The sequence below is a fragment of the Falco biarmicus genome, chromosome 1 (assembly GCF_023638135.1).
Source record: "Falco biarmicus isolate bFalBia1 chromosome 1, bFalBia1.pri, whole genome shotgun sequence".
In the NCBI taxonomy this organism is placed as follows: domain Eukaryota; kingdom Metazoa; phylum Chordata; class Aves; order Falconiformes; family Falconidae; genus Falco; species Falco biarmicus.
Window position 1 is genome coordinate 40,774,448 of NC_079288.1, and position 25,629 is coordinate 40,800,076.

Sequence of the window (25,629 nt, forward strand, 5' to 3'; positions counted from 1 at the left end):
TTTTTAATTTGTTGGCTCTCTGAATGTTTCTGGTATGAACTGGGATTGGCTCTGTGCGGGTGAGTTGCCAGTTATACACCAAAATGAGAGGAAAGGAAGTATTAGGTTACTGAAACTGGGGCTACCCTGACAAATCTGATTTACAGTCTGGGTTGAGATTGGCAACATTCATTGCTGTCTAATTATAGATACCAACTACAAACTGGCTTCCAGTATTTCTGATGTGAATCTATTTTATACAAACTCCTCAAGTGTCTGTCAGTTCTGCAAGATTGATGTGTTATATGCATGTAGGTATATACAAGGTACAGACTTTTCGTCTGCATAGTCAGGTTTTTTTACAAGACCTTAAATGGTTTGACTGTTCTAGTGTCTTGTTTTCACATGCCCACATGTATTATACAACATGGGCTAGTTTATAATATTATTGAAGAACCAACAGATTGTATTTATAGAAGTGCCTATGGGATTTAGAGTCTAGCTGGGTCCCACTGACTAGTAATGAAGGAAAATTATAGAGAATGGTGCCAGTACAGCACTCTGCTTCCATGCACAAACATTAATCCAGAGAATACTCTTGCAAGGTAAATACTGTAGCTGAGCCAGATTCCAAGCTCATATAAGTGAAAGAAGAAACTCCCTCTGAAGTCAGTGGAAATTAGATCATGATAACACATCTAGAGAAGATTTAACATAGAAATAAATTACAGTGATTGATGCCCCACTGGGACAACATTATCAAATTCCACCAAATTTGGAGCCAGTCAACCAACACCAGCAGCACTGTAATGTTTAACCAGGTGTCAAATAGATGTGAACTTCTTAGATTTTCTCTGTAAAAAGGAAACTAATATAGATCACAGGAATCTAGAATAAAGGATGAACTTTCATGAACATTATTCTCATTTTTTTCCTTTTCTTCTAAATATATATTTGTCTATTATAGACTGGGTTTTATTTTGTGCATTTATTTTTAAATGGCCTCTTTTCTTAACAGGGCAGTGCTTAGCTGAGATGATAAATCATCTGCCCTCCATGTTGTCCCTAATAAAATGACCGATATTGTCATCCTCATCTTACTAATGGCAAAGAGAGGCTAAATGACTAGCTCAAGGCCACAGAGTGAGACAGTTAGAATCCAGGACTTCTTGACTCCCATTCCTGTGCTTGGATCAGTAGACCATGCTGCCTTTGAGAGAGGGGAGATCTTCCCAGTTATGTATTGTTACTAAAGCAAGTTCTTGGTATGCTATAAAGAGGTGAGCACGGAGTGTGCTATAAAGTAAGAACTGATGCAAGGACTTTTCATGGGCACAAAAATTGCTTCAGAATGGCATATCTCACTGTGGCATCACGCTCCCTGGTCTTTGGGATGATTGTGGGATGACACTAGAGTGTTGAACGAATTATTGCTTAGGTCATCTGGGTTGATTTTGGGGGTTTGAGCTAGCATAACCTTCTTCTAATATTTATCAATGTAATTTATTTCACTTTATGTGCTGGTAGGCTAGCATTGAATTAATCCCAAATTTGTTCAGCAGAACTTCTCACAACAAGGGCTTGGGTGATCTCCATCTCCTCTTTGACTACATGTAGTCTGCAGCTCATCTTGTTCATGCGGGTTGTATGTGATGGCTAAGATAAGACTCAAACACCTCTCTTTGTCCAGGGGCTGGTGAGTAAGGTTGCACAGCCCTCCTATGAGCCCTGATCACCGACGTGTTCTGCAGCCCTGACAACCTGTTCTGACAGTCCATCACTTCCACCACTCTTATTTCCCTGACAAGCCCAAGAGGACATGCAGTGGCCCTGTATCCAAGGCATCGACTGGATTAGCTCTTTTATCTTTAACCTTTGTTATTTCCACTAACTTTTAGTTTTGCATTGAGCAGCAGATGAAGATGAAGATAAAGATGATGACTTCCGAGCTCCACTCTACAAGAATGTGGAGATTAAAGGAATCCAAGTACGGATGAAATGGTGTGCCACCTGCCACTTCTACCGTCCTCCACGCTGCTCTCACTGCAGCGTCTGTGACAACTGTGTTGAGGTAACATTTTTGTTGATTACACGATCTGTTGGCTTTGCCTTAGTGATGACATTGCACATACTACTGAAAACATGCATTTGGGTGCCTCCTCCAATATTTCAGTTCTTGGAAGTTCCCAGCTGTAGTCTTGTTGACGAACTCCTACTAATTAGTACCATTTGAAACACAGCCCTCAGTTATCATGGTTGTTACACATGCAATAATGTTTGATGTCAGCTTTGTTGCCAGTGATAATGAGAATAAAAATTTATAATGCTGGCTATGTCTTCCTTAAAGTAGCTAAGGGATCATGAGTGTAAAAAAGGAGTGAATGGAAGAGTTGATAAAGGGGCAGAGTTCAGGAGAGCAGGAAATTTGGGGTGAACCCTTGTAGCTTGTCATCTGTGAGTTTAGGGCTCATTGTTTAGTTTGGAACAAACTGGTGCCTACTTCAGTGGGCAAGCAGAGAAGCTACGATGGTGTGTGAGCTTTAGGAAAACCAAACACAAAAGTCAGAGTGGTCCTCCAGCCAATGGAACAACTTCATGTTTGTTTCAACACCCCAGCTCAGAGCATGAACACATTCATGTTTCTAATGTTGGTCGCTCTGAATTATAGAACGTTCATGTTTCTTGATAGCCATAGAGTCTCAATGAGGCACATGGGATTTTTCAAAAACAACCCCCATAATACAGTAAGTTATGCTTTTGGGCTATACACATCCCCCAGACTGTAAGCAAGTAGGAGTGCTGTATCCACAGTGGTGTATTGCCAGGGGGGATTTTTTATTGCTGAACTAAAAATTCTACTTCTTAAGGATTGTTTCTGCTGCAAGGTCTATTTTTTCCAATAGAAAGATGAAATCTTTAATATGTCTAAAATATATTCAGCTGTGCCATTAAAATGAAAGGAATTACTAATCGGAAAGGGAAAAAATACCAGAGTCAGCTGGAATGCTGTATACACCATCTTTGTCCTAATCCTCTTTGCCACAAGCAAGGGAATAGTCCCAAAGAAAGCAGCACAGTTGCATGTGAGGGAAAGGCTGCCTGGGTTTATCTTGTATCAGTCATTTTCTCCTTCAGGGCAATATAGATCTAACTTGTAATTATCTGGAAGCAGTGCTGTGTCTAGTAACATTGATAAATAGGACAAGGTTGTCCTGTTGTGGAAGGCCTTACAAGGATGCAGGATTTGAGAAGACAGAGAGTAAGGAGCTGCCAAGGTCCCTGGGCAGAGGGGAATAGCTACAGCTATTCATAAGTTGTCTCACTAAATTTCTTAAACTGCTGTGAATTATTGAATAGAGCTGGATTTTTTGTAGAAAACCTCAGTTGTATATTCTTAGTTTTAAAACATAAATGTTTTCACTAATTCTAGATCCTAGGGATTGTTTAGATGATGGTAAATTCTCAGTTGTCCCACAGAATTTCTATCTTCCACTCTCCCCAGTGGCTCAACATGAAAAATAATTTTCAACAAACAAAGTTTTTTCAGAAGATTGCTCAAAAGTCACTGGTATAAACACTTGCAATTTCATGCTGCCATAAGGGCTCCATGGGAGTCAGTTCTGCAGCAGAAATGGAAATAGGAGAGAATCCAAAAGTAACCTAAATAAAATAGGAGAACACAAGGTGACTCTGCCTAGCTCTCCGGAAGTTTTATTGATGGTCAGATAGTTGAATGTTCCTTACTGTTCTGGTGGGCAAGCTCTGCTTATATAATTAAAATATGACTGCTGTGGAGCAATATAGGCAAAAAGCATTAATGACTTATAAATCAATAAGTCATGGTCTTAAACAGCATGCTTTATTGATTCTTGTGATGCTTATTTCCCACTCACCTGTCTATTCTAGAAGAGCTTGGAGATAGTGATAGGAGCAACTCTACTGGCTTTTACATGTGGAACCCAGTCAGGGTTGTAATTCACATCTTTTCACTTTCAGTCTAGAATGTGTAATAAAAATTATTTTCCCAAATATAAAATGTTTGAGCTAAACAAACAGAACAAAGCAGACAACACTTGCAGAAATAAAATCAGTTAAAACCTAAAGCCTGCTGTGACAAGAGGGACCCAAAAATGAATCTGTGACAAAAGTAGTCAGATTTTTTTTTCTTTACTGAAGCCTTTGCAGTGAGTACTTTATAATAGTTTCATAATCCATAGGTATTTTGGGCTGCATGCTACCAGATTCGCATAATAGACATACGCTATGTCAGCATTTCAGATATAGCCTGAAATGATCTTTATTAAATTGCTCTTGTCATTTTCTTATGTGCTTTGGGAAAGCTCTAATCCATTTCCTTGTACTTTGTAAATTTTTGGTAAATACATTGTGCAAAACTTAGAAATACAAAAACCCCTTTGTCATCATTGAGGAACGTTTAAAAATAGCATTACCACAAAACAAAGAATAAACAATTTGTTTGATGATGTAATGAATGTGTAATATCTGTTCTGAAGAACACAGAAATAAGAAGGGTTTATTTTGTGCACCAGATATTGTCTTCACATCAAGAATAATCCCATTGAAGACAGTGGATTTACATGCCTATAAAACTGTGTAAAGGCACCTGAAAGGTGTCTGTGGCTTGCCCTCATTATTAAATCTCCTGTTAAAATGGATCCAACTTTATAAGGGACCTTGAACTTTTGACTAAGACAAATAGTTAGGTTTGGGTTCATAACTATTAATGAACTTGTGCACAACTTTGCCTGTTTCTTACCCAGCTATTGCTTTTCTTTGGGGACATGCTTGGTAAAAAGTATCTTTCGTGATGTTCATTGTTTCAAGTGGATTCATTCAGCTACCTATAAATACAGAAATGTAGGGCAGATAATTCTGCAGCAGTATTGAATCTTCAAAACATTCCAGGTTATTATAACTTCATTGTAATTGTCCCCTCAAGCTAAAGATAATTTAAAAATAGTGTTTCTGCTGCTTTAAGATAAATAGACTGTCATTTATTTTTTTTAATATCCTCTCTTCAAACCCTATAAACACTCAAGTACCTCTCCACCCATAGATACAGAAACCACTTGGTCCTAAGAGCCTTATAAAGAGAGTCTAGCATGTTGTAAAGCTGCAGAACTATCCTGATGTAGTTTTACATGGTGATGGTTTGGACGTGTCTCTAAGTCAAAATATTTCTTTTCACCATTTCGATATTGTTCCCTATTTCTCCCTTTCTTTCCAAGGATTTTGACCATCACTGCCCATGGGTCAACAATTGCATAGGACGGAGGAACTACCGCTATTTTTTTCTCTTCTTGCTGTCCTTAAGTACACACATGGTTGGAGTATTCACCTTTGGGCTCATCTTTGTGCTAAACCATATGGAAAAGCTGGGAGCAGCTCATACTACCATTACGTATCCTTCTTTTTTGGTCTTTCAAGACTCAAGGTGTCCTTCAGGAAAATGTGAAAGAATGAATCTGAAGATTTGTCTTCCTGGAAATGGTGGAGATACACTCCTCTCCTGATCCCCCATTGCTCTTCCTCTGTAAATGCTTAGTGCAGGTTTTCCTCTGTACCCATTTTGCCTGTGTGACCATCGATTACCCACAAAATTGTAGCTGACCTTTTGTCTATCTCAGTCTTTGTCATGACAACCCAGCAGAAGGATATGCTGCCTCCCTGGATTTTGCTGCCAGTTGGGGGTGGCTATAAACTGTGGGGTTTTGTTACTATTTACTGTATTTAAAACACTTGTTACTGTATTGTAAAGCAGAGTTTGCCCTGGAAACAGGTTCCCCTGCATGCTAATACACAAACTGCTAGCTCTGGGGGGTGCTGCCCCTGTTGATAGATGAGTGCAGAATGGTCTTTACAAGATGGTTAGAGCCAGAATCAATGAGTTCAGATTGTTTTTTAACCATCTCAAGGATAATGGCCTTAGTTAGGAGCAGATGGGCTTAGCTTTGAGATAGAATTTAGTTAGACGTAATTAAAAATGAGGCGAACCCTCCTTATTTCCAAGCTTTTTTTTTTTTTCTCCTTTGCTCTCTCTCCCCTTCATAATCTCTTTTTCCCTTCACTCATCCCCATTTCTTTAACTCCTGGATACAGAATGGCTGTCATGTGTGTGGCTGGGTTATTCTTTATTCCAGTTATTGGTCTCACTGGCTTCCACATCGTTCTAGTGGCCCGAGGGCGCACAACAAATGAACAGGTAAGGAGCAATTCTTTCTCTGTGTTGGTGATGTTGAGTTGGGAAGGAAAGTCAGCAAGTCAGCTTGAGTAAAGCAAGAAATGGTCCAGATCTTAGCAGTAACACTCATACTAAAGCTTTTGTGAAGATCTATGAAGATTGCCTAGTTTTTAATTCAATTTTTTTACTTGAATGCACTGCAAGCAAAGATTTCCCCTTTCTAACCACAAAGGATCATCCCAGGCTTATTTACCATTTAAAATCTACTCTTGGCTTTGAAATAGGTTTTATGTGGTAAGTACTGTCACCCCCAAAAGTTAAAACTTTATGAGTCAGACTGAACTAACCATGAGCCTGAATGAAGAAAAAGAAAGGAAAAGATTAAATCATGCTTTTGCCCTGTCTCCTGGTATTTTGAACTACCCCAGCTAACCCACAGTGCACGTCGTAATAAGATCTGAGCTAGCTCTTTGTCTTGCTCTTTTTGACTCTCTTTTGTTCTCATGCGTATGTGCACATGCACATAGAGAGGCTATTGGACCTAACTTGTTTTGCTTCTCCAAACCAAGTGTAATCATGAGATCTTGTGCCAAGGAGCCTGTAAAACATTAGTTCCCCTGCAGTTACCCCAATGTGGGTGATCCAGACCTATATACATGTGCATATCAATAGTATGATACCGGTGATAGAGATGTAGTGGCAAAATTGATAGCATGCCCCTGCCATTCAAAAGGCATAGCTCTGTTAGAAAGCTTGACACTGGGTCATGCAGTGTGCCCATCAGCTGCTCATAGCTTTCTTCCCACTGCTAATTAATTGTGTGCATTCCAGTGCTTTACCCTTTCACAGCTCCAGCTCAAAAGCACCCCTCATATATTTGGGGTTTTTTTGCTTTCTTTTCCACATCACACTTCTTTTTCACTTTTTTTTTTTTTTTTTTTTTTCCCAAGTGCATTTTTACTGCTCTTGCATCTATGGGCACTCTCTAGCTCATACTGAGCAGTATGGTGTTCTTGCTGTCCTGCAGGCTGATGGCTTCATGCTTATGTAGCTTGGATGGCTGCTGTGCAGACTGTAAGAGTTGAAGACAACTGTCTGAGGCCAGGCCTTCATAAACTGGGAAGAGATTGTCCCCTATCCCACAAGAGACAATGAAAACTTCTATCCAGAATAGTGTGGGAGGTTTACATAAGCAATGAATCTGACATCATCCTGAATTGTTGCCTAACATGGCCTCTGAACAAAGCAGACTTACCATAGCTGTAGACCTTTAAATGCTTTTCTCTGTCCTGCTTGGATTCAGCTGCTTTTCATTTTAAAATTGATATTGGCCAAGTATTAGTGCTAACAATAGTAGCATAAAACACAGAGCATTGCAGTCTCATAGCCCAAATCATTATCTGTCTTAGGTTTGTCTTCATGCAGTGATGAAAACTGTCCATGGAAATTTTAGGCTGCAGAGGAAGGAGAAATTTAAATAAATAAATAAATAAATAAATAACTTCTTGTGTTTGTGGCTACACTAACATTTAGGACAGTTGAGAATTTGACTTTTACCTTGATTGAAATAACTAGTGGAAAATGCATCCTAGCTTGGTTTGGTTTCCTGAGCTACCAAACCACTTGAGATTAAATCATCCATGCCATTCTGAAAATTCAATATAATCTGGTCTTAATTTCTGTTTAGTCATATGTACTGCCTATCTGTAATGGGACGATGGATGTTCCCAGCCTTCAGGTCCCTTTGAAAGGAAGCATATCTAAGTAATTAGAGCACCAGACCAGGAGTGATGGATATGCCATCTGCTCCTGGGTTTTGCCATTGTTTTAAAACATTCACTTTTCTCCTGCAGTCTCAGTATCTATTCTCTTTTCTCACACTGTTGGTTATCTGCTGTCAGCATTACAGTTACAATATGTTCAGCTACACTTGCCCCCTTTTCCCAGTACATTTTTTAGGCCAGTGGTACAGACATTTTGGTGTTTTACTGTAATTTTTTGGTATTTGGTCATTCTGGAGTTTGTTGGGTTTGAGCATTCATAGTAGGCAGACTGATTTAGGAATGCGCAGTGACTGAGTTTAGGTGTTTGTGAGCTTTCTGAATGCCTCTGGAAGTCTTTTACGGAATCAAAATAACCCATAACTGAACATCTGCTCATATCCTGGCATTTTTAGTTTCTGAATAGAGTAAATAAATACCCTTCCTTCTGAGACTGCTTTCTATCAGTAGATTTCAAACTACTTTAGAAACCAAATTGATATAATTAGTAATGTAATCTGTGAGTTAGAGAAATTTTATTTTCATATTGTGTGAGAGAAAATGGGCACAGAGATATGAAGAGCTTTGCCAGCTTCTGGCACAAGTCAGCTTAAGCCCAGGATGAATGCAGATGTGCCAAAAGTCCCAGGCCCATGTTTTAGTCATCAGGTTACTTTTCCAACACCCAGAACTTCCAGCGTTTCTCTCTTGGCCTTTTAAAGGGTTTTATGTTATATCAAAGAGGCCAGCATAATATACTGCAAAATCATTTCATTGTCATTATTTTATGTGCAAGTAATTAAAATATTTCTAGTACTCTGTAAACTTGTTGCTAGATCAGAACTATGAGTTGATTAAAATGCATTACTTGCAAACAGCAACAGTAATGCTTTTAATGGCAACCACTATTAATCTCTCTGGCTTTATTGGTATTTATCCCCATATGGTTACTTTCAAGTGTCTGCCTGTAGAGTACAAACCCTTTATAATGCTTATGAAGCTTTGAATGGATCCCGCCAGTCTAATGAGGCTTGGCTTTTATTAAACTAGCTCATTTCCAAGCAAACATAGTAATCACCAGGGAGTTCCTGGCACCCTCCTGCATAAGGCCTGCATAAGGCAGTGGTTCATACTGATTGCTGCGGTGAATGGGATGCTGATAGAGAGGAAACATTGCTCTCATCCAACATGACGAATGTTGAGTTGACATTCCTGTTTGTTTGGAGGGGACTTACCAAGGCAGATGAGTGGAAGTAACAGGGGAATAAAAGGGTTCAAAACAGGATGTCTGGCTAACAGCAGGCGTGAATCGAAGAGCAGCATGAGGAGTTGAACCTGGTCACTCTGAAACCCAGCCACACTGAGCACATTGCCCTTCGGGGAAGGGACCTTTAGTTGGTGTGCCTTCTAGCTAGAAATAGCTGATGGAGGTGGTGCGTTAGAGCAGGAGAGAGGAAGTGTAGCATTCAAAGTAAAATGATCTGTTTGGGAAGGACAGTAGGGTCAGAGCAAGGCATACTTGTTCTTGGCTTTCTGAGGGTTGGTTGATGACTTTTATATAACCAGAGGTTTGAGCACTGTCCTGAATATGTTTCCAGGTGACAGGTAAATTCCGTGGAGGAGTGAATCCTTTTACCCGAGGATGCTGCGGTAATGTGGAACATGTGCTCTGCAGCCCCTTGGCTCCCAGGTAAGAGAAATTCTCTCAACTGGGAATGAGGGTGGTAGAGTAGTTGTTGGGAAGAGGCAGAAAATGTGCTTGGTTGGGCTTACAAATGGAAGACCATTGATGAAATAACAGGGAGGTAAAGCAAAGCACTCCTGAAGGCAGAGCTCTGTGATAGCTGCTTCGCTTTTGCATGGCTGTAACCTGTCCAAGCATTTGCTTTCTTCATGTAATTCATAACCCTTATACCAGAAATGTTTATTTGGAATGAGCATGTCAAATTACATCAAGAGCTGATACCCTTGTCTTCACCAACTGTTTATCCAGTGCATTTCAGTAACAAGGTAAGTTTCCATATGTTACCATATTCCCAACACGACTTTTTGCACTGTACAGTCAACGTCCAGGCATTCTAGTCTGCTGGAGAAAAGGAAGGAATCTAAAATCAGCCTTTCTCCTTAAGACTTAAACCTAATTTAAGGCTGCTGTGGTTTTCAATCTCATTGGCACTTTCATTATCATAAAACAGATTTTCAATGAGGTCTACATCATGGAACTCAGGATTTTATTTATGGCTTTCTATTTTAGGGGAAATGGATTTATCGTTTCACATTTTGAAATCAGGATTTTAATTCAGTAGATCAGATGGAGTATAAATATCCCAGATGCTGAGCTGTCCAGGCTGCAAACATGTTAATAATTGTACTATAAGAGGACTTATTTGAGCCTTTTCAGGGTATTGAGCAATTCTAGACCCTGACACGATTATCTGCCTTTCCTCCCCACTACCCTCCTTCGCTATGCAGCAAATAAGTCCTAAAAGACTGTTATGTGTGTTAAAGTGAAGATACTGGAATAGCTGCTTATGAAACTTAAAAAACCATGAAAATCAGGTCAAGATACTTAGAGAGCCAGATATTAGAAGTTGGGAGACACTCCTGTTAAGAGGTGTGAGTACTATCATCATGGCTCTTCTCAGACTTTCAGCAAGCAGAATGTTTGTGTTTTGTGAAGACTTGTTCAAATTGTCCTGTATATTGAAGGTCACTGAGCCATCACTATTCGAATGTCCTTTTCACTAGATGGAGAAGGCTTGTGTGTGTATTGATATTTATGCATTGTACAGCCACTGCCCAATTGCACTTGCAGAATTCTAGTCCACTGGAAAGAAATGAGATTTCTAAAGCCAGCCATTTCCCTTTAGATTTGTTGCTTCCTATAGACCTGTCTTTTTCACCTCCATTTATTTGAACGCTCTAAACATGCTACAGAAACAAGTCACCATGTGGTAAGCTAGAACTGACAGCATGTCATCTTCTCCATATTAACTCCCCGTGTGCTGGGTCTTATTCCCCCAGTCACCGTCTTCCACCGCAGGGGAGCTGTTTCATGTTAACTAGGTAAGATCTATTAAATTGCTTCCATTGGTGGTAGGCCTCTTTTTCTCTCTTCATGTGAACTGTGCTCTTGTCCATTCGGCTTCAAAATTTGCTTGGGTTTTTTTAATGCTTCCTCTCTTTTTGCTCACTAAAAAGAAACTGATATTTTTATTGCTTTTTAATTATTACATCCATTGAAATAAATGGAGTTTGCTTACCTAGATTCTGACACATTCTTAAATCATACCCTGGAAGCAGGAAGATATTGTCTCTATGCCTTGTTCTTAGGTTATTGTTTATTTTAATGATGACTCTTGAACAATTGTTCAGGTACATAGTTGAGCCCAAGAAAAAGCAAGCTGTGAGTGTGAAGCCTCCTTTCCTCAGACCTGATTTATCTGAGCGACAGATCACAGTGAAGATCAGTGACAATGGGATCCAAGCCAACCTCAACCGGAGCAAGGTAAGGCAGCCTTCAAGTGCTGCTTTTGAAGAACATGACTTGAGCATTATCAAGTCTGAGAATGAGTTTGTCACTGAAAATTTATTTGAGGTGATGCATTTTCAGGAGAAAATTGTATAGGTTGATTCCTTGTCATATACTTCATCCTCTGAAAGTAACCCAGGTTCAGTAACAGCAGCTCTTGATCCAGTAACAGCTCTTTTTGCAGCTCTATAATAGGATGCCTCTGGGCATCTTTTGGAAGAGGTGGCTGTTCTTTGCAATAGTTACTTTCTGTCCCAAGAGTTGCCATCTCTTGGTGTTCAGATTAATTTTAATGAACGTAACACTGTGTGGGAACCCTTGTACCACCAGGTCAGCTGTTCTACTTTAAAAAAAGGTTTTGAGCTTCCAGACTGTGGGAAGGCTTGTGATCTGGTGAGAGGAATATTGGCTCAGAAACTGAGTTCTCTTTTGTCGTCTTTTTTCAGCTTCTCTTGACATGAAATAGAAGGATTTGTTTAGTTATATAAAAAGCAGTGGATTCAAAAGAAACCACCTTGCAAGATTTTTGTGGAGAGTTACTTGCTGAGAGCTGCCTGGAAAGTTGCTGAAAAATGCTAGAAAACACCATTGTCTTCTACCATGTATTAACTAGTGTGATGATAATGTTATTTAGCATGCCAGGTAGGCTAGGACAGTGCATATAAAATTATACTGGCTTATTATGACAATGCTAATTTTACACATGACAGTCCTTGTCTGCAGTGGATGTTAAATCATGTTTGTCATTATAGGTATAGGTAGCTTTTGTTTGGTACATCCAGCACTCTGACATGCGCTGTTATTTAACCGAGCTGTGGGTAATGATTGATTCTTTGGTTGTTTTCAGTCTAAAATTAGCCTGGAAGGCCTGGAGGACAAAAGTATGGATGTGCAACCACCTCTTCCACCAAAAGGAGATCCAAGCAAGTACTCTGAGCTAAAAGGGCAGCTGGGGACCAGTGAAGGTATAGTTGCACGATCAGTGTTTTATTTTTATTACTAAGAAAATAATTCAGCCTCTTTGAAAGGCTTCTGGTATTTTTTTAAAACAGTAATGGGATCTGGGTGAAGGCGTTTTTTTCTATTTATAGGAATTCTGAGCCAGGGGAATAAACAGCAGGAAAGGGAGAGAAAAGTCAGCTTCAAGTGTTCATTCAAGCATAGGGTGGATATTTCATATACATTTCACACTGTTTTTAAACCATTTTAAACACCACCTTAATTTTTTGACCAATTTAAAAATGAAAAATGTCATTTTGAACTAAGGAATCTAAGTATAAAATGCTTAGGCATTATAAACTGAATTATTACATTTATGAAAATGTGAGATTAAAGCTTTGATACTATTAATAAAACTCTTTTTTTCAGACAAAACTAGTAGCTTAATTCAACCCAAATATCTACTATTTCAGTCTGGAAAAATTACTACTCACCAAAATATGTCACGCTACTTACCGTATTATACCTTGTTTCTTCTCTTTACATCACTGATCTGGCAGCAATGTACTGTTATTTCCACAGGGGCCCCATTGCTTTTGGTGGAATTCAGCACTGCAAGTTTTATTCTTTCCAGAACAGATTTGTTTGCAGAGGACTGTGGATAGCAAGGGATTAGGGATGATAGCTTTCTGTCCACACATTTTAATATAAAGTCTTTTTTTTTTTCCTTTTCTTTTACAGAAGGTGGCCTTTCACCCAAACTTATTAGCCCTCCTACACCTGCCATGTACAAGTATCGACCAGCGTTCAGCAACAATCCCAAAGTCCACTACCATGCTACAGCTGACCAGGTGAGTGAGCCAAGGAGAATCTGCTCCCAGCTAACACCAGGCAACATGGAACTGAGGATAAATTCACTGCAGGGCTCTAGTGAAAGTCAAAATGTAAAAGTAAATAACAACACTTGGCATTGTTCTGCGATAGTATATATTTTCCACTATGCTCCTTATGAAAACATGTCTGCTTTTGCAGCTTTCCTCTGTTGAGCTTGACATGTCTGTCCTGCTGACAGGCATGCACTGCTGCTTTAAGTGTCTCAGCCTGATCCTAAGGTGCTGAGAAGTGTCACCTTCCATTGGCCTCTCCTGACATAGGTGCCAATTTACATTCACTTCAGAGGGAGTTGGGCATGCTTAGCGCTTTTCTGGATCAGACCCTTTAGCCAACAGACAACATGCTTGTGATTCCTCAAGTTGTCAGCTTGCAAGGAACTTTTAAAGCATCCCAAGAGGTATTTTAGTTAAAATTAATGGAAGATTCCTCACATTTTACCTTAGCACCTTCTCAGCATGTTTGGGTTAGATGGGGAAAAAAACCTCCTTCCTAATACTTGGCATCATCTTTCCCTGCAAGAAAACTGAGGTCCAAACAATTAAGAGAGGCTTGCTCTGGAACTCTGACTGTTTCCTCATTTGCTTAGGAGTTTTGAAACAGTTTACACTGTTTCCTTTGGAAGAAGAGTGCAAAACTAAGCCCACTGCTGATAGACTTGTTTTTCTTACTTATTTCTCATGGATTTGTTGCAGATATTCCTTGGCCTCCCAGGACCTGAGAACAGCAGTTTGAAAATCACTGATCTATCTTGTATATTTGCAATATATATCCAAGCCTTCACACACCAGAGGAGATACCCTTAAAACACACATACCACACACGGCGCAGTTTTCTAACAGTTAATTTCATTGGGTCCTCCCATGTCACCCCAGCAATAACAAGAAGGGGGTGGTATAAGTAAGGAAAGGAAAATATGGTAGAGACTGCAGCAACACTGGAATAAGGCAGATTGTTCCTTAAATAGTGAAGAAAACTTCTCTAGTATAGAAAGATGGTGATAGATGATAGAATTCCAGCTACCACCAAGTTTGGGTTTTAGTCTTACTGCAATAATTATAAATCTTATTCTCTGGATTTGTCCACTTAATGAAGAAAAGATTGGCTGAAAGTGAACATAAGAACAACGATGTACTCACTGTATCCAAAAAATTTCATATCCTATCATCTTCACTTTATTACATCAAAAATGGTTTGGCATCCAATTCGAAATATTTACAGGCATCAGCTAGCAATTTTGAGCTGTGTAAGCAACAGTGTTTTGGGTCATGATGCCAAAAGTCAGAGTGCCATGGGAGGAAAACTTGTTTTATTTATTCAGTATGTAGCCATAGATGCAATAAAGATACAGGATAGGTTCTGATTAGGCCAGAAGACTGGACAGTGCTATGAAATGATAACAGGGTACGGCATCTTCACTCTGAGGGTTGCTGTTTCAATCCTAACCTAAAAAGATGTTGTTATTATAGGCTGACTTGTGTGCATACAATCAGCTTTGTGGACTTGTTCAATTTTAGAGTAGTCACCACTTTCTAGCAGTCAAGTGGGAATATTATAAAAATGAGTTCACTTGGCAAGCTGATAGGATAGCATGTATTTGTCTGCCAAGCCATATCTAAGTATAAGGTACAGAGGGAAAGAGACTAGATGGTGTGGGGAATACCATGTTGTCTCTTCTGTATCAGTTCTTCAGCCTGCCAATATAATTCTGCTTTTGAGCAGTGAAAACTGTTAGAAAAGAGGGATCAGGGCACAAGGATAAGTAGCACAAACATAAGCTATGTCATTGCTCTCTCCTCCTCCTTTACAGGCTGCCACTTGGTCTTATTTTTCCAGAGAAGGCCAAATTTAGCACCGTGGTCTAGAAGATAGTGAGCTGTTTTGCCTATTTCCCTATCTGCTAGCTCAAAGAAAAAAATACGAAGAAAAACTCTGAATAAAACAGATTTTTGCCAGTTAGGCTTTTTTGGATAATTTTCCTTTAAATGAAATTAGATAAAGAATGAACTGCATTGACTGCATCTCTGATTAAATATGCAAATGATAATTAATTCTTTGTTTGCAGAACCAATGTATCCAATTTATTAGGCATTATGGCAAACGATTCCTTAAAAATAACAGCAAAAATTTTTTTCTTAGCACAGAATGGCATTTTAAGTGAACAGAACTGTGAACAGTCTTTCATAAAGTAAAACAAAGCAAAGTCCTCTGTTTTCAATGCACATAAATAAATTATGGCCTGTTTCCTTCTCTGATGTGGCCACTCTCTCCTACACAGGCAATAAAAAAAAAGAAAATTGCTTCATACTGTTGTCTAAATGGTGGGAAGGAGCCTCTCTGCTTTAATTAAGCTTAGGTGCTTAATTTTGAAGACCTATGACCAGAAATTCGGAATTACTGAATATTTATAGCTCTGGGTAAAGTGGATAAGAGTGTGCTGGTCCCCAGTGTGTTGAAATGAAGCCTAAAGTATTTCTGACTCAGCATGCAAAACCAGACATCCCTCAACTCAAGAGCTATTTGTGGAAAATTTGAAGTAAAGTGCTTTCTCCAAGGGCAGTATGATCAGATTACAATCAGATTTACCTTGGCCGAGACTTGAGTGTCAGTTGAGAAGGTCTCTCATTCTGCATTTTCAGTGTCCATGTATTGACGTATCTATTACTGTCAATATTATTTGGCACTTACTATGAATAACTCCTTGCTTCTAAGGAGCAGTGTTCAGCATACTTATCCATATGCTGAACAGGAATTAGGAGATTCCTTATAACGAGCCCGTGTCATAGCTGGGCTGAGAGTCTGAGAGAAGACCTCCTGCCCTTTTCTTCCTGTGCACTCACCATGGAGAGCAAACCTATTCTTCCGTATCATTGGCTTCTCTTTCTCATATCCACCTCTGTTTTAGATCACCATGCAGGAGGGACACACTCAAGGGGCTCTGATAGAAGAGGATGGCAGGAGCCTTGATTACCAGTCTGAACCCAGCTTGGACATCCCCAGCTACCGGAAGAGCTCCCTCCACAAGACCTATCAGTCTTCCCCACTGCAGATAGATTCCTTTGCCATCAATTCACGATCCCTGAGCCTGAAATCTGCTGGCAGGAGAGGGACAGACAAAGTGCCCCTTCATCCAATGAAGTCTGAAGGGGCAGCCTCCACCCCTTACAAAAGCATCTTTTCTCCCAATTCCCTGTCAAACAGAAATGGGAGTCTTTCATATGACAGTTTGCTAAACCCCATGTCACCCTCGGGGAGGAAGTGCATCGCCCATTCTGCAGTCAGCTCTGTTGGGTACCACTCCCCATATTTATCAGCCAAAATGTGCCATCTACGGGGGAGCGAGCTGCAACGGCAACCACCGCAGAGCTTCAGCCCGGTGCTGGGGGGTCCAGCTCCACATCAGCGAGACCCCTCCCCAGTCCGCTATGATAACCTTTCCAAAACCATTATGGCATCCATCCAGGAGAGGAAAGAGATGGAAGAGAGGGAGAAGCTCCTCCACTCGCACCCTGATTCAGTGTTTGCAGATTCAGGTGTCTATGACACCCCTAGCTCCTACAGCCTTCAGCAAGTCAGCACGCTCTCTGAAGACCCACGCAGCATGGCAATGAGATACGGATCTAGAGACAATCTGATGGCTGCTACCAGTTTTAGCACAAGGAACCCTATACTGCAGTCCTCAGTGTCTTCACTCTCAAGTGCAATGACGAGAGCACCAAGGACTTCCACAACCTCTCTGCAAGCTGATTTAGCCAATAATAATGTCCAGTCCCATCAGGCACTACAGGGCAGGGTGAGCAATGGCTCCTACAAATCCCCAGGCCACCAGGTCCCATCGTCCCCCACAGGGATGCCTAGGTCACCCTCTTATGGAGGCCCAAAGGCTGTCTCATTTGTAAACACTGTGGAAATTACAGAGGTGCAATCAGTGGGAGCACAAAGGTATGTACTGCTTTAGGTGCTGCTTAGCAATGTGAATCTGTTTGCAAGCAGATGCAGAGCACTTCGCTGGAGGTACAACCCAGATTGCATGTTTGCTGTAGGCCAGCAAGGGTGGGAGTTTGTCAGCGCTCTTCAGTTCTGCGACACCCCCACAGCAACCTCATCATGACAAAATGTTTTCACATTTACTGTAACTTGAACTGCAGGTGGTCAATCAAGTTGTAAAAATCATAGTGATTCAGTGTCTTAGCTGAATTGGGTAATTATTTGCAAGGTATGGGGCAGATTACCCCTGCCATTAAGTACAGAAGGGTGGATCTGTTTTAGTTTGCAGCCTAACAGGAGGCTGGACCCAGCCGTTGCTTGGACACAGAGGCAAAGCTGGGATCACAGTACATGCAGGCATACCCTGCACTAAGGGAAATGGGCTGAGGCCATCCTGGAAATTGTGCTTGGCATAGAGAGCTGTGTATTTAGCTGTGTTGAGTGTCCCATAGTACAGAACTGGTGATAAAAGCACAGACCACCTTACGGCCTCGCTGCCTCCTTCCTTTTCTGTGAGAAAGCACGGAGAGAGAGAGAGGATTTGGTGTGCTGAGATCCTGAGTAAGTGGTATCTGAGCATGAGCATCAGCTGCAGCTTCTGCATGCACTTATATTTCTTTCTCTTCCTTCTGGAAACTATAGGGCTTGGAAAGTCTGGAAAGCGCTACATGATCCTGTTGAGGATACAGTAATTCAGCCAAGTTGGGACCTGGAGGGCTCAGAAATATCTAGGTTTTCTTTGCATCTGGCACTTACTGCACTATGCTGTCCTCTGGTTAAGGTCACAGGTTTCTCACTCCAGTATTACTCAGCATTTTAGGGAAAGTTATTGAAATGTGGGAGAACCGTTGTTGTAGGTCTCCCAAAGTTTAGTGGCAGCAAGTTTTTCCTCAGTGTTTTCAAGTGAATTGTAGTTGCAAAGATGATACATCTAACTTTCAAGAGGTAGTCAGACATTTTTTCCTCTTCATATGTATTCAAGAAAGGAATCTGTTTCAGTGAAAGAGAACCTGCGGACCTTCTTTTGCCTCTTTGCCCTCTGTTTGAGACCTGGATGGATAAGCTGCTGTTGTAGGAAAGATGCTAATATGAAAAGTGTCTTTACCTTTTCTTAGTCTCTGGTTCTTAGTTATGCTGTCAGCCTGTTGGTCCCACTGCTTTTACATTGTGCTTATTTAAAACGTAGAGCCTGTAAATTCACTTTGGTTCAACTCTTTGAAGTAATGAAAAACAGCGTCTGGCAAAAGTGGTCTAGCTATCAAAATAGCTACAGGTCCCATCAGATGTTAAAGAAAATTGCAGACATATGATACAATTGCAGAGGATCTTTTTTACTGAAGTTCCTAAAGTCAACTCAAGTACCTACATTAATAATAAATAGCTTAATAAACGTCAAGTTTTTTACCGGGTGAAGTAAACCTCCCACAGGCACTCTGTGCTTTACAAACCTAGCACATTTTCCCTGTCACTCATGCTACAAATTACTTTCCCTTCTCCCGTTTCCCCTAACACTCCCCAGCTCTTTTTTGCCTTGTTTCAGGAGGCAGACTGTGTTCTTCAGGAGAATTTCAGCACTGAATTAGGGCTTTTGCAGTACTTTGGTGAGACAAATGTAGAATTCGGTCCCTGCATATTTCAGCTGTTTGGGGATATAGCAGCGTTTTACAAAACCACACAATAATTTTTTAATACATTTATGTATATGGGTTTTGCTGGTTCAGATATCCAGGACTCTGTTCTCTACTGCAAACACAGCTTAAACACGTAGCAGAAGCCAGGCTGGCGTGAGCTGATGGACCTGCTGCTTCAGCTCCAGGGTACAGCTGTCAATGCCAGGTTGCCACATAAAAAGTGCGTTTAGGTTTGGAGCTATTCTGAGCCTATCAACAGCTGTGTAAAAGTCTAGAGTAGTTTGTTTTGTTTTGCAGACACATGTGAAGAAAGAAATTGCCTTTTGAATACAGTTAATCCATCAAACCCTCTGGCCTCCAGAAAAAGTCAGGGTGGTCTGAAGTATCTCAGGCTGTCCTGGTTCGCAGGCAGACAGGTGGTGTTCCCTTCTGTGGAAGGTGTTTCAGCCCCAGGTCACTGCTGCTGGCATGAGCCAGTCTTACAGGCTGAGGCAAACCCAAGCAGACATCCACTGTGCAGCAGTAAGATGTGAGAATACAGCAGACCCCGGTTGTGCTGACACTTCCAGGACATAAACAAGTTCTTTACTAGGCTTTTATCTAATTATTTTGTGAGTCCTGGGGAAGAGACACATTACACTTTAGTGTGTAGTGGCCTAGATTTAAAATATCTTCTGAGGAAAGCCTCTTGTCCATGCTCCCTGGCAGTAGGTCATAAGAAAGGATATTATTTCAAAGAGTCCATCTGGAATATGGTCTTTAATTACAGACATCCTAGAGTGCTTTCTGACTTGATTCAGTTTGTGTCTTCTGTCATAAAGAAGTCTTGCGCTTCACCTCCCTTTACGTCTTTCAGAGATGAGCAACGTAATTTTGTTTAACTGGATATTTAACTGGGCAGTGTTTTTTCTGAGTATTATTTCTGATAGTAAGACACAGTTTGGCTTAAGGTCAACAGTGGTCACAATTAAACCCTCCTGTGTCCTACAAATGCTTATGCAATTAGTTTTGTTCAACAAAGCATTTAAACAAGTAATTAAATGAACAGATATTACTGGGGTCTGATCCACTGACCTAATAGCCGAATGAATTCTCTCATTTCAGTGGCTTTTCCTCAAATATATTGGCTTCAGCAAGGTTGCTCCCATGCTTGAATATTTTGCAACACTGGGACTCAGGGTAACAGGGGTAATTGTTTATCCTGAATGAAGCCATTCTGCTATCACACTTTAGTTACTAACAATGCATCTTCTGGTATTTCTTTTGATGCAGGGATGACATGCAGTTGAAGACACCTCACAGTAAAATAAATGGACAGCCAAAAGGAATATCCAGGTTGGGTTCAACATCAAGTTCCCAGGGGACACCTGTCAGCCCTGCTAGACACTCAAGTGTTAAGAAGGTGTCTGGAGTTGGTGGAACAACCTATGAAATTTCAGTGTAAAATACAATTAATTAAAAATAAAGAGCCATCCACTCAGCCAGCCATGAAGCTAGGAGCACTGTGAAGACTCAAATAACAACAAAGAAGGAGCAGCAGCAGCCGGCCACTCTCCTTTTCTTGTTTGGGTTTGTTCTGTTTTCATCTTTTGGCCAAAAACCAGCTGCAGCCTTATTCTTAAGGGAATAAAATTGTACAGTCCATCAGACTCTTCCTGAAGCAACAGGCAGGAACTGGCTATGACCTAACACCATAACCACAGAGCAGATTTCTTTCATGCAAGAGAGCGCTAAAGCCATTGTGCGTGTGTCTGTCCAACAAACCTGTTTTGTACCAGTTGTGCTGTGAAAAAGTATGGTCAGTCCAGGATCATTTAGTTTTTCCCCTTCCCAGTTCTTCTGTCCAGCAATGTGTCCGGCAGGAGTCAGAGGCCTGGCTGCTGTTTTCCTACCGACATGGAAAGCGGGCTTCCTGTGCTGGGCAGTCTGCGTGTGTGAGAACTGCTCTGTGTCCCCCGGGTGTTGCAGGTTGGGTTCCTCCTCCTGGGAAGGAGCAAGGCAAGGGCACTTGGGCTGCGAATGCCGCGGCATCTTTAAAAGCCTCCCTGCTCCCTGGTCCTGGATGGGAGCAGGAGAAAGGATAGCAACAGCTTCTCACTGTCTGCCATTTGCCTCCCTGTGTGTGAAATTGTGTGTGTGCGTGTGCGCGTGTTTGTCTCTCATGGAAAAGGACCACAACACCAGTAAGGATCTTCCACTCCGACCTCTTGCTCCATCTGGTTTTTAAAGGCTTCTCTGACTCGGAAACAAAACCAAGCAGATAAGAAAAGAGATGTTTGGATGGGAACATATTTTAAACAGCCATCAGCTGCTTTCCTTGCACCCTCCTTACCTGTTGGATTTAGGCAATAACATGGTTTACTGCCTTGTCCTGGTGCCATCTGTGTAATCCTGCAGCAAGGTTATCATGATCTGTTGAATTTACAGTGTGTGTAACTGAGCCAAGCATACATCTAAAGGATATAAATTTTCTGTCTGCCTAATTACTAGCACATTCCCTCTGGTCTTCAATACTGTTAGACAAAGGATTTTCCATTTGGGGTTTTTTCCCCTAGGGAGCAACTTTTTAAAATAGTATCAATCAAATCTACTCAACACTCTGAGGTTTCTTTTTCCTGTCTCCAGAAAACTACATTTACTTTGTTGGACTTAAAGACAGCTTTACCATAAAAAACAAGAAAGGGGGGGTGCATTACTTTTGTCACAAATATGAGAACTCTGGCAAAGCTAATTTGGGGACAAATGGAATGGTTTTTTGTCTCCATTCCATAAGGATTCTTTTCCTTCCCATGCAGTTACCACCTCAGAAGTCAAAAGTACTGAGATCTGGACCAATGCTAACTAGCCAGATCATGTGTGCTGTTAAGAATATCCTGAGAAATTGTTGCCAAAGTCACTAAAAATGATTATTTATCACTGAGCCAGTCAGCATACAAAACCTCGGCTTCCCACCTGGTTTTCCTGGTGAATAGTTTTGACTAGAGAACTAAATTAATCACTTTTCAGGATATTTGTTTCAAGAGATTGAATCCTTTTCAGTCTTTGACTATAATGGAGAGCTCTCCAGATATTTAGTAGCAATTCATAATGTGTTGATAGCATCTTACTTATTTTCATGTATGTTGATATTAATTATTCTGGAAGGCAAATATTGACCTCAGTTTTGCCTGGTTAAAATTTATCTTTTGATTTGGTAGATCTTAACATCTGCTGCAATACATGCTTATTGTGTCCCTTGTATATCACAGAATTTTTTGGAGAGAAAGGTTGAAGAGAACATAAGAAAGTTAAATCATCTCTCTGTGTAATGCTCAGTGTCGCCTGAAGGGAGAAACCTGGAAAGCAATGCAGCTGCAATAGGCCAGAGTTATGAGAGAGTGAACTAGAAATCAGTGTGTATATTATCACCTTGGTGGTATCTTAAATGCCTACTGTAGGGACATCACAGAGCAGAGAAGCACTAGTCTTTCTATGCGATTTGCTCACTGGCATGTAGAATATTGTCCTTAGTTGGAGGCACCATGGTACTAGAAAGGTACTGACAAACTGGATCAGGTACAGATGGAGCAATATATATTGAAAGACTGGACAGGTTGGCTGATGAAAAGATTTAAAGGGCTAAACCCATGACACTGGCTAAGCAATGAAGTGGAAATTGAGTATCATGACTTTAAAAATACTTTACTTTAAAGATGTAAAACCAAAGGTAAATCAAAAGGTTGTCACTGATAACCAATGGTCTGCATTTAGAAGGGGGCAGAAAAGATGGAGGGGAAGGGGCAGTGGAATAGTCTTCCAAGGCAGAGTATTGGAGACTGTTTAGAACAGCCAGACTATATTTGGACAAGTCATTAAAAAAAAAAATTCTGTAAGAGGTGAGCCTGCAGGGGCAAGGGGCTAGACCAGATGGCCTTACAGATTTCTTCCATCTTTAACTGTTATTAACCTGCAACTCTACCCTGACGTTAACTCCTCAGGAAGATGCAGTACTTCCTCAAGGACTGGAATTCACTCTGGTGCATAGAGTATCACAAGATTTACTTGTTTTTAAAGTATCATGTATGCCATATGTAAGCCCTGAAAAAGATGGAACACGTGATACACTGAATTTGGGCTAGGGAGCGAGACAAGGGCACATTTTGTCATGTCTTTGAATACGTACATGAAATTCATGCAAGCAAGGCTGAAAATTTGCACCAGTGTAATAGCTGAGATTTGCATCCCAGTGGTGCTCCACTTTGATTGTTCTTTTTCCTGCATTTATAAACAAAAAAACAACGGAGGAACTTGAAGGGCCAAAGAGCCTTTGAAGTTAACTACATTAGTTCATGAGAGAATTTCTCAGTAAGACTAAACACAGTATTGTGTGTATAAAGCACTAATATCCAGGGTTATTTTGACATAGTTCACAAGGGGTAAGGGAGGAAGGAATGAATGCATTGTGTCATTACAGGTTCATATATAAGGATTATGTATTTTGTGAGTAGTTTTGCCCACAGTTGAGAGATGTTTGACTTGTTAATAGGTTTACAATGGTACCAAAGTTGTGTGGGGTTTTTTTTTTTTCCTTTTGAGGTTTGCATATAATTCAGTGCACGTAGCCTGGAGTAAATTATTCAAATCTTCTGAAAGAATAATCTAAGCAGAACTGTTAGCCGGAGATTGCATGCAGCAAGTCCAGCCTCATTTCCATCCAAGGCACTGAACCCGCAGCTATTTTCTCATAAATGTAAGTGTCTGTTTCCATAGCTCCTGTTGCAGGACTGGGGACCTCTTTATTAAATCTAATTTTGGAGCAGGATCCAGCCCATATTGAAGTATAGTTCTTCAAACAGTATACAGATTAGCAGTAAGGTTCTTCTGCCCAGGTAGTCTCAGTTTTTAAAGATGCTGCAGGCCAAATCTTCAGCTGGTGTAAACTGGTGTGGCTCCATCAAAGCTCATTTAAGTGATGCTAATTTACAGGAGGTGGAGATCAGCCACGAAAATCCAGCACAAGTTAACACATCTTGTAAAGTAACTTCTTTACTTTTGTCATGTTTATTTCATGTTTCAGGAGTCTTAAATTTTTTCAACATGTTTTTATTTTTAGCTGTGGATTGTATTACTTATTTAAAAAACAGCAATAGTTTTTGTTTAGGTTTTGCATCAATCTTCATTGCATATTGCATTTAATTAGCCATTTGTTCCCTGTTCATACACTCCCATTTAGTGTCCAGGTTTTCATTGTAGTAAATCTGCCTTGAAAAGTTGGATCTCTGTATCTTTAATTGTATAATATATTGAGTATTAGGAAGTTAAATGTACCTTACTACATGGGTGGGAGCGAGAGAAAATATTTTTACTTGAAGCCTTAATGTTTTCTTTTTTTACTACTTTGTTCGTTGACCTCATAGGAAAGTCTGAATAGCAAAGACTTTGAAACTCTGGGCCAAATACTGCACTGTTATACAACCAGCATTTGGCCCCGTATGTCAGAACTGGATGCAGACATAACCTGAAGTGAACAAGGGAAAAAGCCTCAGGCAGGGTGGCATATTTTCCTGAAGGTCGTTAATACAGTCTCAAAATGTGTCTGTAAGCAAGTACATTAAAGAAGTCTTCAAGTGTTGAATTTTTAAGAAAGGTCATAGCAGGAACTGCCCTAATATCTTACATTAGCATTTTCTTTTTATATTAAAGAAAACAAAACACATGTAATTACTTAGTTTGGTTAAAGTCAGCTGTAAGGGTTGCACAGAGCTATGTGTTAGTAGCCATGTGCAGCAAATGAACTGTGTTGTGTTGCTGTTCTAAAATTGCTAACCAAGCATAATGTTATCTCACCTTGGCCTAAGATAATCACCTCATGGGTGTTATAATGGATGTTCCTCAGATGATGCCTATTTTCCTATAAGCCTAATGTGGAAATTGCAATGTGGTTTTCTTTGGACTATATCTATGGTCCAGACTAGAGTTATATAGATATATAGATATATATTCAATATTTTTTTTGTGGGGGGGAAAGATGGGGTCAAGGTTGCTGTCTCTGACAGTCTGGAAAGTTAATGTTGAACCGTTTTTATGGTCTGTATTTCACCTGTTCTGCCACCTTGAATTGTTGGAATGTATCTGTGCAGGCTTTGTGGAGCTCTGTCTGTAACCTTTTTTGTGGCTCTCGTAATACATATATATTTTTTAAACCTTTGAGTTACTTCAGTATTTTCAAGTGTCTGGTTCACCCCGATGAGTTATGGCTCAGGTGCATTCTTTTGCTGACATGGTTCGTGGCACGCTGCCCTTTTTCACTTCCATTTGCAAAACATGAACTGAAACAGTAGGACTGGAAAGACCAATTCCAGTGCAAAATCTGCAAGTAACAAAACACTAAAAGAAGTGATTGCAGGTCAAGTCTCATTTTCAAGGTGCTTATGGTAGAGTAGAAAATATGCTGAGTCTGTAAAAGAATGTCTCATTGTTGTGACCAATGGATCAACACTGAATGAAGTTTTCTATACTGTTTTTTATTAAAATTGTGGAGTTAATAGGGATCCTGCGGTCCAGCACAATTGTGAATCATTGCTACAGAATAACTATGGAAAAAATGTTATATTGGTAGTTGTTGCAATGTTTTATTCAGGATATCTGGATTTATATATCCCAAAGATGTATGATTTTTAATCTCTCTTCACTTATCTGTCTCTATCTAGTCTGAAAATATGTCCGTTT

The 25,629-nt window shown here is 40.3% G+C and overlaps 1 protein-coding gene across 4 annotated transcripts in view; it reads left to right on the forward strand.

Annotated features, from left to right (window-relative positions):
* ZDHHC8 (zinc finger DHHC-type palmitoyltransferase 8) overlaps nt 1-25,629 on the forward strand; it is a 125,664-nt gene that overhangs the window by 93,614 nt on the left and 6,421 nt on the right. For 3 of the 4 annotated variants that reach the window (XM_056340881.1, XM_056340895.1, XM_056340900.1), the window contains 9 exons: nt 1,893-2,050; nt 5,229-5,401; nt 6,100-6,202; nt 9,540-9,631; nt 11,317-11,449; nt 12,321-12,438; nt 13,154-13,263; nt 16,209-17,245; nt 20,194-25,510. In XM_056340881.1, the coding sequence (XP_056196856.1) occupies nt 1,893-2,050; nt 5,229-5,401; nt 6,100-6,202; nt 9,540-9,631; nt 11,317-11,449; nt 12,321-12,438; nt 13,154-13,263; nt 16,209-17,245; nt 20,194-20,365 (2,096 nt within the window). In that variant the 3' untranslated portion in view covers nt 20,366-25,510. Of the gene's footprint in view, nt 1-1,892; nt 2,051-5,228; nt 5,402-6,099; nt 6,203-9,539; nt 9,632-11,316; nt 11,450-12,320; nt 12,439-13,153; nt 13,264-16,208; nt 17,246-20,193; nt 25,511-25,629 lie in introns of those variants that run through there. The other variant, XR_008822141.1, reaches the window with a different exon arrangement.